At 41.2% G+C, this 16,150-nt stretch overlaps 2 protein-coding genes across 2 annotated transcripts in view; both read left to right on the forward strand.

The window, feature by feature from the left end:
- PRKCA (protein kinase C alpha) overlaps positions 1-16,150 on the forward strand; it is a 307,017-nt gene that overhangs the window by 264,300 nt on the left and 26,567 nt on the right. Inside the window, exon 9 of the mRNA XM_056866635.1 lies at positions 15,052-15,195. Coding sequence (XP_056722613.1) covers positions 15,052-15,195 — 144 coding nt within the window. The remainder of the gene's footprint in view (positions 1-15,051; positions 15,196-16,150) is intronic.
- The window catches only part of CACNG1 (calcium voltage-gated channel auxiliary subunit gamma 1), a 309,034-nt gene that overhangs the window by 38,309 nt on the left and 254,575 nt on the right, over positions 1-16,150 (forward strand). The gene's annotated exons all lie outside the window — the stretch shown is intronic.

Consider the following 16,150-nt stretch of genomic DNA (forward strand, 5'->3'; position numbering starts at 1 on the left):
ACCTGAGGCCTTGAAATGAGAGTGTAATAATTTTGAGAGGCAAGGTTCAAACTGGAAAATCACAGAGAAGAGTGCATTTGTGTGTATGCATAGTACCCTGTGGCACAGGAAATACAACATTCCCTGTATAATTATACTTTAATTGTTACCATTCTCCGATGGTATCATTGTTTGGGTTCAACATTGTATTCATAATTTTTCCCATAAAGATGATCAGGTTATACTTCCATACAAGCCTTATTCTGCTTATTGCTCTTCTCTGATAGGCACAGTTAATTGCCTCGGAATGCTGTCTTGATCAATTATTTCTACCTGTCAAAATAGACTATGTTTTGAGGTTAATGGCAATTTATTGCAGATTTGCTTCCTTTATTAATTGCTATCATTTTTTCCCCTTGAGGGAACTGTCCTGCATTGCATCACCTACTGTTGGTGGTGAAATTGTCAAGGCAACTTCATTTTTTCTGATTTTTAGCTGTGTTTGAGTAATTGTTGTATTTGGGGGGGGGGTTGTGCTCTTTATATTGCAATTCATTTTTTGTGTTTGCTTTTGCTTCTAATTGTTTTATTTTGCTCTCCTCTTACTAACAAAGCAGTTTTTCTCCCTATACTATCTATTTAAGGGCTGTCATATAAATATTCAGAGGTTCAGACGTGGTTTGCCATTGCCTTCCTCTGCTTAGCTACCCTGTTATTCCTTGCTGGTCTCTCATCCAAATACTGGCCACAGCTGACCTTGCTTAGCTTCCAAGATTGAGCTAGCTTGGGCTATCCAGGTCATGACAGGTGATGTTTAGGTGATGTAACTTTCAAGTGTTAAGGGTGTGTGTATAATTGTTGCATATTTTTTGTCTAAGTGAGAGGTTCTTAATGGGGTTTCAAAGGGTGATCTACAAACCTTTGGAGCATTCAGAACTTTGGGGGCAAATGAGAGCTCTTAGGATTTTAGGCAGCCCCTTCTCCCCACTTGCAGTGATGTCTGATAGCCCATGGAAAAGAGTTGATTTATACTGTTTCCCCAACACTAAGAATAAACTCTCAGATCCTAAATTTCTCCCTCAGGCCCATAAGAAGAACATGGCACTTAAATAGGAATCAGATCTAAAATGACCATCTAGCCCAAGGGTCTCATTGAATATATGCCTGAGACCTGTGTTTAGGATACATATATCCTAAATACAACTATACTTAAAAATAGCTTGTCCTAATTTCATAATTGTGGCCTGGGAATCATTGAACACACACATGAACACATGAAGCTGCCTTGTACTGAATCAGACCCTTGGTCCATCAAAGTCAGTATTGTCTACTCAGACTGGCAGCAGCTCTCCAGGGTCTCAGGTAAAGGTCTTTCACATCACCTACTTGCCTAGTCCCTTTAACTGGAGATGCCGGGGATTGAACCTGGGATCTTCTGCATACCAAGCAGATGCTCTACCACTGAGCCATAGCCCCTCACCATTCAGTGATAATGTTGTATACTTGTTGGGTGGTGGTGAGCTAAGGCTTAAGAACGACTACCCTAAATTGTTGGGCCTGAAAAAAACAGTAAACATGAATATTTTATAGACATATAAGGGTTGGATCCAAAGAACAGTAAAAAGAAAAGAAACACTTGCTAGCATTGTTCTGTGAACACTTGTGCAGAAGTTCAAAGTACTATTGTAGGCTGGTTCTGTAGCAGTTTTTGTGCATAAAGGAGGTTGTGCAGTCCTTAAACAACTTCTTGCACAGGTAAAAATAATCCCTTAGGGTTCAAATTTTTAGACTCACTTTTTTCTAAAATAATGTTCTAGTGCAAGGTGCAAAATTGTCCTTCCATGAACAGAAGATGCCTCCCAAATGCAGAATGGTACCTTGAATCCTACCCATAATTTATAGCAAACTATTCAAGATTTCAATCATTCCATTTCATGATGAACATTTTTAACTTGAATTTTTGTTTTTAATTTTATGTCTTTGCTTCAGAAAGCATCTTCAGAACATGGCTTCATTTTTACAGCAATCATTTCTTGTTTACTGTTTTATTGTTAAAATGCTACCATTTGTTTACAAAAGTTAGTACTTGGATGGGAGACCACTGAGGCAACCAAGGATCACTATGCAGAGACAGGCAATGGCAAACCATCTCTGAATGTTTCTTGCCTTGAAAGTCCGATGGAGTCGCCATAAGTAAGCTGTGACATTATGGCACTTTCCACCACCACATTATAAAGAACTGAATCATTGTTCTTAAAGAAAGCATCAAATTTGTTTTTGTATATATTTCCAAACTGGAAATCACTAAGCTTGATTATTACAATATGGCTTTATACAGTTATGACGCACCCCCCCCTTTCAACCGCTTCAATATCCCACTCTCTCAGCCCACCTGTATATGCTGAGGGAAAAGCGTTGGCCTGAGTATATTTGTGAGGAGATTATTTTCCTTCTCCTCCAGTCCCACACCAGTATTTACCTCAGAGAGAAATAGGACACAAGAGGCTTTTTAACTTAAACAGACAAAACAGGGAAGTTTATTGAACAGAACTCACAGAGATTGATTTTCAAGGAAAAGGCAAAAAATGGAGGGAAAACTCAGTAACTACATAAGATTACTTCAGAGAGATATCTTAGATGTTTTCTTCACTCAAGTTCCTTCAGTTCTTAGTTTCACGCTTAGTTTTGTTCCTCAGAACTGTTACTCAGATTCAGACTCTCAGACTCTGTCCCCAGCCTAGCTCACAGGAGCGAAGGAAGTCTGAGTTCCTGTCCCTCCTCAGAGAACTCACAGAAGTTTGGGGAAATATCCAAAATCCCTCTTCCAGTTCTCTCCCTGATTACCCCACCTGAGTGGCTGTAATCCTCCACATCTCCCTGCTACCGGAATAGCTCTACCTCAGAGACTAATTCCCCTTTGTGACCTGAGAATGGGCCCTCTCTAACCCAATTCTCACTCCTGTCACTCCCACAGGTTGTGTGTGTCAATAGCTTTGGCTTTAACAGAACGCTCAGGTTCACAGAGTACAGTCTGGCTTCTGCTCAGTCTCGCTACCAAGCTTCCAATCTATCACAGTCTTCTCTGGCTGGTCCCAAGCTTCGACTACTTTCACAGCCTTCTATCCAGGCTGGGTCCCAAGCTTCGACTACTTTCACAGCCCTCTATCCAGGCTGGGTCCCAAGCTTCGACTACTTTCACAGCCTTCTATCCAGGCTGGGTCCCAAGCTTCGACTACTTTCACAGCCCTCTATCCAGGCTGGGTCCCAAGCTTCGACTACTTTCACAGCCTTCTATCCAGGCTGGGTCCCAAGCTTCGACTACTTTCACAGCCCTCTATCCAGGCTGGGTCCCAAGCTTCAACTACTTTCACAGCCCTCTATCCAGGCTGGGTCCCAAGCTTCAAATCCTTTCTGTCTCTCAGAGCTCAGAGTGTCAGCTCTCTGGCTCCGCCCACTCTTGGTCTGTCAGCTCTTGCTGCAGATTAACCCCTTATCCATCACAACAGTCTTTCACGTGTTTTCTGAGTTTCAGATAAGACTTATGTGTTCACTCCTTTCTCCTTCACTGGTATCCCCATGCATTCTCGCAAAAGACCTTGATGAGGGTCAGGTGACCTTCCAAAATGATATGGGACTGTAGCAAAAAGGAAGAATCAACTGTAAGTGAGGCTTTCCAGACTTACCTGGGAGCCATTTTATGGCTTAGGGAGCAGGACATGGAGAGCAGAGAGACCTCTCACCTTTTCCTCATTGTGGCAGCGCCATGGCATGCTGGGGCCTCCTGGGTGGGCTTCTGCAGTAATGGCCCCAGTGCTCAATCAGGTGCAGTACTGCTTGGGCAGACCAGTGCTCAATCAGGTGGGGCTGCTTGGGCAGACCAGATTGATGAAGTTCTCTCTGGTACACCTGGCTTCTTTTTAACTGGGCCCTGACACAGAGCTTGCAATCAGTTGATGTCAGGAGGACGGTTTACTTCAGATCACCTGAATCAGATATTGTGGAATGCATTGGGGCTCATTCATGCCTGACATATTACATCACACAGACTGCCACAGACTGCTGGACATGTTGATTATCCAGTTGGGGGAGAATGACCTTGCCTGCCAGGAGAGCACAGATCTCTCCCTCACCATCAAGGCTGACCTCCAGTCTCAAGTATGACCTCAAGTATGATCTCCAGTCTTGGTTGCAGCCTTAGAACCGGCGGTGGGAGCCAGATGATTTTCTTGTTCAGCTCTTGTGGCGGTTTGGGAATTGGGCTGGATTCATTGGGCGGAGGCAGTGCCTGCATGCCATCTCCCCCCACTTTGGGGATCCTTTTAAGGGATCTAGGGATGGGGTCATTAGGGGGCTAGCCCAGCTCAGGGGCTGTCTTCTGGCTTCACTCCCAGGTGGCAGGAGAACCATGCAGTGGCTTGCACTCATGTGGGATCCCCATATCTGCCGGTCCTTGCAGTTTCACTCAGCAGGTGGGCTAAGAGGTTAACCATCGGATGGCAGGCAGGCCATCTGATGCATGGATCCATGCACCATGTTTTGCCAATGCTCTAATGGCTATAAATCAATAAAGTTATAGCCATTTTTTACTCCAGTATTGTGTCAGTGTTGCATTTATTCCCCCCTTGCTGCCTCCCGCCTCCTTTCTTGTCCCTGGGTTTGCAATATTCCTTTTATTCTTATATGATAGTTTGTTGTCTGTGCAGATCAAGCTTTGCTTGCACACGACTGTGAATGTTTTTAGCTAAATTTTCCTTTCTTGCTGCATCCCTGCATTCCACAAGGCATATTGTTTTGGAAGGTCTGTTGATTCTCAGCAATGTGAGTGGGGGCCGCTCAGGGAAGGCTGTAAAATTCCATAAAATTCCTTCCTTTGCTGAAGCTTTCACCCAGCACTTTTTAATGTGTGCATTTACAGTCTGTCTCTCTCCTTGTCTCTCTGTGTGTTACATCTGATTTTAAATGTATTTTTGTTTGATGCCCTTCTGTCTGCATCAAAAAGTCTAAGAAAATTAAATTAATTCATAGTCAAAGCTTATTACCTGTAATTCCACAGGGGTAGCCATGTTGGTCTATAACAGCATGAGACAACATAAGTCCAGTGGCACTTTAAAGTCTTCAAAGTATATTCTTACATAAGACCTTAAAGTTTACTCCAGCATAAGCTTTCATGAGTCAGAGCTCACATCTTTAGATGCATATGGTGTGGGAAGAAGAAGAAGAAGAAGAAGAAGAAGAAGAAAGAAGAAGAAATTTTATATCAAAAATAACATACCCTGAGACTTTCACCTCAACGATTTACAACATGAATTGGTCTGCTACAATTCCTCATTCTCCCTCCCCTTTTGGTTAAAGAAAGATCTGTAAAAAGATTCTCCTCCCTCAAACATTAGATATATGCTGCTCAAGATCAATGGATCAAGGAGCTTCTAAGGGATAAAAGGTTAAAAAAAATTTTTTTCCACAACATAGACATCTGATGAAGTGAGCTATATCTCATGAAAGCTAGAATGAACTTTGTTACTATTTGAGGTGCCACTGGGCTTCTGTCTTATTAGCTGTAGTAGAACATAAATCCTTTCTTAGGCATTTATTACAAACAAACTTTTGGAAAGCAGGCATTAACCAATCTCAGAATTTGCGCCAGATAAATAAATTAAAAAGCAGGAGACAGAATACACTCCTGCTTAACACAGATTTGTGGAGATCTCACTGGTTATTTCACCCTGCAAACCATAAGGGAATAATTTATGAAGGATATAATTTATGAATGAGAAAAAGTAATATCTTATCCATCGAGACTTTATTCAATTTATCCCACAGGAGGTTTCTGACGATAGATCAAAAGCCCCTTCAGGTAAAAAAAAAAGCTGAAAACAATTTCTTCCCACCTCAACCACAGCATATCTCTGCCAAATGGGCAAGGATAACAACGATCCAGTGTGGATCTGGCTGAGCAGAAGCCTGTCTGATCCAAGGCCAGCATTTTTGGGCATTCATCCAAGAAGAAAGCTTATCCAATAAATGGCTCACACAAAGCTTACCCACAATTGACAGGAGGATATTGGTTGATAATTCCCTAGTATCTTTGTATGTGTGTTAAGTGGCATCAAGTGGCTTCCAACTTATGGTGACTCTATGAATCAATGTCCTCCAAAATGGCCTGTTGTTAACAGCCTTGCTCAGGTCTTGCAGACTGAGGGTCTTGGCTTCCTTTATTGAGTCTATCCATCTCATGTTGGGTTTTCCTCTTTTTCTGCTGCCTTCAACTTTTTTTTTAGCATTATTGTCTTTTCCAGTATCTTAGAGTCTCCTTTTTAAAAAACTGGAACAAATATAGCCTTAGTCCAGATTTCAATCACCCTCCCAGTTTTATCAATAAGAGAAAAGAGTAACGCTAGCATAGAAATCCACCATTCTAAATGCTTTTTAAACAGTTCATGTGGGAGCCCATCAGGGCTTATAGGAAGTTTATGCTGTTTTGTACTTCCCTTCTTTTTATATAAGGATTCTCTAATATCATGAGCATCTCTCCATAGCCTTTGGCTTTAAAGCAAAGCAAACTGATCATGCAAACTGTTTTTGAATAATACACATTCACTGGAGACAAGGAAGTTTAGATTCCCCTTATTTGGCATGGAAGTTAATTCTTTAAAAAAAAACACAAATTATTAACTCTTGGTAACCAACCAAACTAAAGAAGGGTTCTTCCACTCATCAGCCACATGTTGAATGTAAATAGTTAGTAAATTTCCTTCATTTCTTAGTGATGTGTGAGGAACTACGTGGAACTACATTGTTCACAGATTTCCATTGCATGACAGACTCTGTTACTAATATTTAATGATGGAGGTCTCTCAACTTTTACACAACTGTAAAAAAGGAAAGATTAATTATAAAGGAAAAACTCTCAGCATGGTAAAAAACTGGATCATTCTTTGAATTGTGGTCACTTCATATTGAGTTTCTTCTAAAGTTACAAACCACAGGAGGGCAGCAGTGTATTACTATAACACAGTGAATACACAGCTTTTCCTTCCAAATATATCCTTAAGAATAAAAAACAAAATGCCAATATAGTAATATAACACACATCTAAATGAAACAAAATATGTATTAAAAATTGGCAGATGCAGAGTTTTATTTGGATTGTATATGTGGTTCCATTCCAGTGTTTTTAGAAGGGGCATTTCAACAATACCTTGCAGGTACTCTTACCTTGAGTTCTATAATTTGCTCTTCTTTTTCTGTCTTATGGAAGCAGCAGTATTTGGGGGCAGTAAAGCATTCTGAAAGACTGATTAAATCTGACTCAGAGTGATTTCTCTTATTAGTATTGCAGATACAGAATACAATCCAGAGAAAGGCTGTTACGTTCCACTGGTGTAATGGTAGATAGTTAGACATACATCTCCTTCCCACTAACATCTCTGGTAGTTTAGCTGATTCGTGCCACAGGTTTGAATCCTCTATCTGCACTGGAAGCTTGCTGGGTGACCTTGGGCCAGTGAGGCACTCTTAGCCTAACCTACCTCACAGGGTTGTTGTGAAGATAAAATGAAGCAGAGGAGAATGACGTACGTCACTTTGGGCCCCCATTGGGGGAAAACTCAGGATATGAGTGAAGTAAATAAATAAATTTGGACCACAGCAAAATATGTATGACACAACCACAAATGGAAGAAGTATATTGTTTATTTTTCTGCACATGCAATTAAATCAAATGACAATGGGAATAATTCAGTGTTTATAGAGCTAAACAGTGTCCTGCGTATTGGCTTAGGAGAAATGAACAGTTATGAAAAAATAGGGTTTGCTTCTTTGTATTTCAGATTTCTAAAGGCTGCATCCCTTGAAAAGTTTTAGAAATAAAGTCCTTTTCTATTTCTGCCTTAGTTTTCCTAACCATTACACTATTTTATACCATAGAGGTAAAAAATGTATAAAGTGTATCTTACCTGTGATTACAGGGTAAAAGAAAGATCCAAGAAAAGGTGCGTCCAAGCCAAAGACAGTAAGACTATGTGCATGTCTTGTTCCCCCTCCCCCCACTTTTGGTAGTACAGACTAATTTTCATTCAAAATCTACCTTTCTGGTTTTATTTAATTTTACTAAGAGACATTAACACATTGTGAACAATGGAATTTTAAAAATAAAGCATAAACAAAGCAGCAATTCTTATAGTTGTCTTACAGGCAGTGTAATGCACAGTTAACCCACTTTAGCTTGCACTAAATAATGACTTGCAGCACTATGTCTAAAGCAGGTTCCGATGCTTCATGAACATCCCATCACCTCAAACGAAATGGCTGTCCTCCTTATTTCTCACAGGCCTGAAAAGGGAGTGTTTTGCCCCTTCTGTTCCGTTTTCTAAAATGTGTAAACCCAGCTGAATAATGAATGGGGGAAACAGCCATGCTAATGAATTTGATGTAACTGGTGACGGGGCTGTGATTCCATCCCACAACTGTCACTGTTGCCCAACAAGGCAGCATTCTATTTTCCCCTCTCCCTTTTTGAATTTATCCTTAAAATTCTTCCTCTGGCAAAGGCAATGGAAGTTTATTGCATGATAACTCTGCCTGAAGGCTATTCAGCATTCATTGCTTACTGCATGGTAAAAATTTGGCTTGTGATATGGTGTGATGGAATAATCTGATTCAGAGGTTTTAAAAGACTCTGAGTTTTCAAAACCAATTCATGAAAGTAGAAAATGGTGTGGGAGAAGTCCTCATTAAAAATACTGTTGCCCTAACAATTGATCATTGTAGCATATCAAAAACCCTTTCGAGTCCCAACCATGTAATCAACTATGTCAAAATATCTCTTGAAGAGTCAGTGTAATGCTTGCTCCTTTGTAATCACAGTTAAGACACCTGGGGCTTGCCTCTGCACTCCCCCCCCCACTTCCCTTCCCTTAAGATGAATTCACTCATTCACTCACACACTCTCACACACGTTAATTAATCTTGCATATGCATGCAATTGAATGAGGAGGTAGGCTCTTCAAGTGTTAGAATGGACAATTCCACTTTGAAGTACAAGCGGGGAGTTGCATTTTTGAAAATGTTATTCAATGATAGAAAGAATTGGAGGAGAGAGGAACAACTCCCACTACCTTCCTGGCTGCTCCTGCACCAGAAGAAGCTGAAATGGGGGCAATCTCTTTCTGGTAGCATGCCACCACCCTACCTTCAGGTCCCCAGACAGAGACCAGATAGGGAGGCCCATTGCCACCCGTTTACTCCACTTTAAAAATCCTTAGTGAGGTGAGCTAACTTATGCAAACATACCAAGGGAAAACAAGACATTACAGGGAAATGGGCGTTGAAGGAGGCACGCATGATTGGGGATGTAAAACTGTCAATGAAACAAAACACTAATGGAAGGCAGCTAAAAAATTCCCCTATCATTGCACTTACATCAGTTCAAGGAATCAGCCCCCACTTAATCAATGAATCTGCACCCATCACCATGATGGGCACACTCTGGCAAAGCAAAGGGAAATTTCATATTCTGGAATTTAGAGGGAATGGGTGTAGCTCCCACCCCTCATAGCAGTTGAGGAGGATAGCTTGCACTGCCTGCAAATGGAAAGTAAGCACAGCAAGAAGCAAGCTGAATTATAGTCTTTCTCTCTGCTATGCTAATTTTGTTTTTGTTTTTTACTTTATATGTAGCCTTTGACATTACAGAGCGTTAAAACCAGCTTGCCTTAGCTGCAGCCAGATGTCCATCCTACCACACAAAGATTCTACCACCTCATTAATAGATTAGGCCCAAGAGAAACATGAATGCTGCCCTTAACATTGTTAATGCTAACCACGGTTCCCATTTAACCAGGTTCTCAGTTGCAATTTCTTGTTCAAATGGGAACCGAAGTTAAGGTCAGTGAATTGTAACAAGTAGGAAACATATTTAACTAGTCAATGCATCTTACATGTCTAGAGGCAATCACAGGAAGTGCTTTTAAGAAGTGCTTTGTCATCTCATTAGTGTTCATAAGGGGATCCAGCATGTTGATGTAGTTAGAAAGGTTCTAGGAAACTCAATTTTTAATCTTTTTACTCTGCTATGGTAGCCAGCTCAAGGTTGACTCAGCCTTCCATCCTTCCGAGGTCGGTAAAATGAGTACCCAGCTTGCTGGGGGTGTAAAGGGAAGATGACGTGAAGGCACTGGCAAACCACCCCGTAAACATAGGCCATTAACGCATGATCGATTTGGTCTGCTTCACCTCCCCAATGTAGCGGTTTTCTAGTGGTCACATGCACGCTGGCCCCGCTCTGTGGATCAAATCTACTACGAGCGCGGTTTACTTGCGTGTTTTCCAAGACCCGTCTTATCGCGAAATAGAGATCACAATCGAGATAAATCCGGTTGTTTCGCCATGCGTGAGCTTCCGGGTCGATATTCCATCAGTCCTTGCTGCCCAAAACTCTAGCCACTCCCACCACCCCTTCCACCACCCCTCCCATCAGCATTCGCAGGGGAGTAAAGGGGCGGAGACTGGCGCTGGCATGGTAGAGTCTGTCCTACACACACTTGTTTCCCCGCCATTTCCTGCTCTCTGATCTCTTTCCGCTCCGTCCTGTATGAAACTCTTCCTCAGTGCCTGACTGACCGACCGCAGCTGCGTTTACTGCGTTTACATTTCTTCCATGTCACAAGCCTTCCTCATGTCTAGGGCCTGTGCTCAGGGGGCTCGTGGGGTATCCTGGCATGAGAGGGAGACTCTAGACCTATAGAGTCTCCTGGGGGGCATAGTTCCTGGGGGGCATTTTTGCAGGTAGAGGTCCCAAATTTTCAGGGTAGCTCGAAGGGACTCTCCTTGAAAGAACCCCCAAGTTTGGTAAAGATTGGGTAAGGCGTACCAGAGTTATGGGACCTGGAAGGGGTTGCCCCCATCCTCCATAGAAATGCATTGGCAAAGTGGCTGTGTTCAGGCTCTTTAATCTGATCTTTGCAATGTATCTCAATGGAGAAGCCGGGCTTTAAACAGTGGCTGAGAAAGTTCACTCAGTGCCTCAATAGAGATACAATGTGATACAGTGTGACAAAATCCAAAGTTGGGGCCCTTTCATCATCCCTTACCAAACTACACTATGCGCACAGCAGAGACTGGACACAGCAGAACCCAGGCACCCTCTGGTGGCACACTTTCCACAAAACCCCATGTCCAGCCACATGATGCCAGGTAGCTGGAGGTCTGGGGCACTGCTGCCAGCCCAGATGTGGTGCCAACCAAGCCAATCTGATGCACGGTGCCAAACCCAACAACAACAACCAGGCACGCAATAAGGATACACAAACCCACCAGCAGCTAAGTAAAATGGCTCCCCCCACACGAACATAGAAAGAAACCAAACAGGCAACACTTAAACAGGAACCAAACCAACCTTTAACAAAACCTTTAACAAAAGGAATAAAAAAGGAATTAAACAGAAATTTAAGCAGTTATGAACAATAACAACTACAAAGTGTTGAAAACAATGTGAATTCAGTCCCAGAAACCCCTCCTCTTTCTTGCATGCAGCCAAGTTTAGGGAGGAAAAGCCCCAAATGAAATAAAATGATGGGGTCTCAAACTGTTAGATGTCTTCTCTTCTCTAGGTAGCAGGCAGGAAATAATCCAATGGAAGCAGACTGTAATCCACCAGGTCTGCTCAAGATGAAGCAGCAGGAGCAAAAGCCCCAATGAACTAAAAATATAGGGTCTCAAACTGTTAGATGTCTTCTCTTCTTCAGGTAGCAGGCAGATGTGTGAACCATCCTCTTCAGCAGCTGGCAGCTAAAGCCTGCTCAGAGGAGGTGTGGCCAGAATATATGTGGCCACATGCACCTACCATATGTCCTCAAAACTCCTTTATTCTTCCATTTTTGTAGGAGCAATTTGTAAACAGTTCCTCATTGGGAGTGGTAATAAACAGTTTAGACTATGGTATTATGCAACTGTACAATTGCAGAACATTCTGAAACCTTGCTTATCTGGAAAATGAAGTCCATTATAAAGTGCGCCCAGTCTTTCATGAATGATACAAAAATTTTCATTACGCTTTTCCCCAGTGTTGTTAAATGTATATATTGCTGCTATCCTTCCTATTTAAAGACTAGGAGAGGGGAGAGAGGGGAGTAGCCGAGAGAGGGAGAGGGGAGAGGGGAGTAGCCAAACGCCCACCTAAGTGGTTTGCTTTACCATGAAGTTTCTGGCGATTCCTAGTCAGGCATGACATCACCACCAGGTTTTCCCAGCAACCTGTCAGGGACATTCTCCCAATCCCCGTGGAACTGCTGTATGCAGCTCAATGGGCTGCACCTATGTTTTCACCGTCGTAAGTTCGTGCTGGCAAATGTGGGCATTCTCATGCCGAAAGGGCTCAGGGAGCTAACTAATGCCAGCCCTGCCCCTTGGCATGCCCTCTTTGGTGCTAGCACAAGCCCCTATGCCAGAGGTGCATTGTGTACATGACTGTGCTGGTGCCAAAATGTGGTGCTGCTGCGCTGTTCCCGGCGCTGGCATAAATGGTCCTTATGCTGCCACAAGTGGCATTTATGGTGGTGCCAAGGTCACACTACCTCCTCAGCACTCCCCCCCCCCCCGCATTGTGGATTGCGCTGTAAATAGTTCTGTAGCCGCAAGTTCCTGTATTTTCCAAGCCTTGGTGTTTTGCTTGTAGAAGCTGAGTAATGAGCTGTTTATTTATGCTCATTATACCATCATCCAGGATGAGTGCATTTGAAACCAACATCAGAGAAGCAAACACCACAAATAACCATAATATAATTACCATGGAATTACATGGTGGTTTGTGCCAGTAATGTAAAATTATTACCAGAAATTTGCTTTCTGCTCTAAACAATAATATAATTAAAATATAAATAATGTTTCAAGACTGAAAAATATGCTAAAGTGTAATGATTAAAGAATACTTTCCTAAAAATCAGTGGCCTTCTTTGTATTTATGTTTTGAGTAATATTCTATTTTTTTACAGTTTGGCTTCAATATGTCAATAATTTAATTATGTCATTATTATTTTTAAGCAATCAGTACAATCTGTCCAGGTTTTAATGATTCCAGAGTATCACAAAATTACTTGAATATGTTTCAGACAAGAAGTCGCTGTTGGGAAGATGTGATGATTAAAGCATCCTGGCTCTGATGATAGTCCTCTAATAATTTTATTTCACTGTTGGCCTCCATCTTGGAAAAATAGTAGAGAAGATATCAGTACCGAGGCCAATATATGGTTAATATTTCTTGAATTGACTGTGAGAGCCCAAGCATAGTCATATGCTATGGAGTATTGCTGTACTTGGACTCTGGGTATATCTGTTAGGGAAAATTCAATGGCCTCATCTCCCTGGTGTAGGCAGAGTATTAGGATGCAGAAGCCATTTGGATAATTTAGAATTTTTGCCTGTCAGTCACAAACTAGTTTTTAATTTGTTCATCCAAATGCAAAGGAATTCTAGGGGGATATTCCTTACCTTTCTACTCTAGTGTTTTGCAATATTCCTAAATACCCGTTGTCTCAATGTTTCCAACACATATTACTAGTTCTTTAAAATGTTGGGTGCAGTCCTCTTTCCTCTGAACTTGGTAGCAAAAATTGTATGGAATTTAAAGGATGAGGGTTGCCCCATTTTTGTACCACTTTGACTCTTTAAAATTAATTTTATATCCTGAAGCAGGCTAATCTGAAGTTTTCATAATGTTTTTCTGTGCCAAGATTGTAAATGTCGTGTTGCCTGGGTCTAGACTAGTTTTTGAAGGATTGGTCCTGACTTTAATCTTAGGTCTTTTATGCATGGCTGTTTCACTCACCATCACCCCTCCAGCAACTTCGGGTCTTTGTTTGGATTATGCATGCCATTTCCAGACGTCAGAGGTTGCCTCACTCTCCCCCTGCATTTCCCCCACATTTTGCCCATGTTTTCAAATTCAAGATAAAACAGGTCCCTCAAAATGCAAACAAAACATCGGGAAATGCGGGGGAGAGCGATGCAACCTCTGATGGTCGGAAACACCAAGCATGTAGCTGGGGCAGGCATGGAGCATCATCAGGAAACAAGCCAGATTTAAGCAAGGATAACACTGTCACACACAATGCAAAACCATAGTTAAGAGTAATTGTGGTTATAACTATGGTGAATAAGCCAAGTTTAGATGCAGGTTTTGTGGACCCTGACCAACCATAGTTAGTGTAGTAGCCCCTATTCAAAATATCAGTAAATTATTCTTAGTTTTGTGTTAAGCCTGAACCAGGCCAATAAGAAAAGGAACCATTCTATTTTAACATCTACTGATATGGGGTATAAAACTTTTGGAAGCTAAGCAATATTAATATTTGTCATTTTTCTTGTGTTAAGACTTAACATTCTTACTTTTTGAACATTCTGAGATTTCAAAAGCATTTTTATACAGAATATCTCATATTTTATTTATTGCCCCAAACGGATGCCTCAACAAAGCATAAAACTTATAAGGAAAGCCTTGAGTACAACAGTATTTTTTGTCCAAGATGAACATTTGATTGAAAATCAGATTTGATGGCTGGAAAGTGACTGCAGTGATTTGTGTTGATTGGCATAAAATGTCTTCTGTTCAAAGTGAAGGTTTTTGTTACATGAAGTACATCATAAGCTGTCAAAATGTTACCACGAAGAGTGAATTTCAACTAGAACCTTTACAGATATAACAAGCTTAAAACATTGTATATCCTAACACATTAAAAGCATGAATATTGGTAAGAACACTCTTCATGTTTGAAAACAAATTTACAAGTTCATTGACTTTGGCATGAAAGAAATTATTTGTTTTTTGTTGTTGTTGCACTTAACCAGATAAGAGAATCTTCTTCTATCTGGTTATACAGGTTTGTCACTTTGCATCACTTAACAATATCCATAGTATTGTTGGAATGAGTTTGTGCTTTGTGGAATTATTTGTTATGCAGTTCTTCCTCTGAGAACAAAACTTCAGATCAATCCCATGCAGACATTGCCTCACCCAAATTTCTCATCAGCTCCAAAAACAAGCTGTACTTCTCACAGAAATGTTCTTTATTTATTTAGAAAGCCAGACTTGGACCTTCTGCTAACAAAGTTATAACTCCAATTGAAGACCGGACCTGTAATTTACCCTCCAACAATCTTGATCGGGTTAAGCTGACAGATTTCAACTTTCTCATGGTACTTGGGAAAGGGAGCTTTGGGAAGGTAAGAAACCTTGATGCTATATTTTCTACAAGCCTTGTTATAAGGTGGTTTGAAAATGAATTCAGAGGTATTTCTGGGAGATAAGGCAATCCTATAAAATCATAGATTTTACAGAGGTCACTAAATATTGCATTTAGACAGATGACTATTTATAGTCCAGTCCCTCACAGTTGAACATATGCAATCCTCTATGTGCCAGAAAGTTGTCTGAGGAGACGACTCAAGCAGTAAAACCAACCTATCCACTACAGAGGAAAGGAAACCCAGCCACTCCAGGGGGAAAATTTTTCCTACAGTCTCTAGCTAATTTGATCTGGGGCAATATTACTCCTTGCTCCCAAATATGGTCACATTTCATATTCTAAGTATCACCAAAGTGTGTGTGTGCACGCGCATGCGCCCACACACACACACGCACACACACACACATTTGGGTTGCAGTGTAATTCTATACTGCAATGAGGAGGGGATCTTTGACCCAAAAGTGTCAGATTATTTCACTATATTTATTTACAAAACGGTAGAATGTTTTATCTAACTGAAACAGGCTACCAAGAACTGGCTTTTAGTAGTAGAAAGTGTGGCACAAAGACCCAGAAAGCAGTATTTTCCTAGGTCTAGGCAATTCAAAAATGGAAAAGCTCTATTGGTTAACTGTAGAAAACATACAAACTTTAATAAGGAGGATTTGTCAGCCAACCCGATTGGACAGCTTTTCTATCACTTCAAACCTGTCATAAATACTTGTTATGATAGGATATGGGGAAATTTAATAGCTGACAAAATAACTGCAGAAATTGAAGCTGTACAGAATTTCTCTTATACGAATAATATAGAAAAAAATTATTCCCTTTCTATCATGCATTGACTCAAAAGTCTTTCATGGCTGTGTCAAATCCAACTTCTGGCCAAGAGATATAATTCTCTTTTGTCAATATAGTTGTTATGAACATTT

Source organism: Euleptes europaea, chromosome 1, assembly GCF_029931775.1.
Source record: "Euleptes europaea isolate rEulEur1 chromosome 1, rEulEur1.hap1, whole genome shotgun sequence".
In the NCBI taxonomy this organism is placed as follows: domain Eukaryota; kingdom Metazoa; phylum Chordata; class Lepidosauria; order Squamata; family Sphaerodactylidae; genus Euleptes; species Euleptes europaea.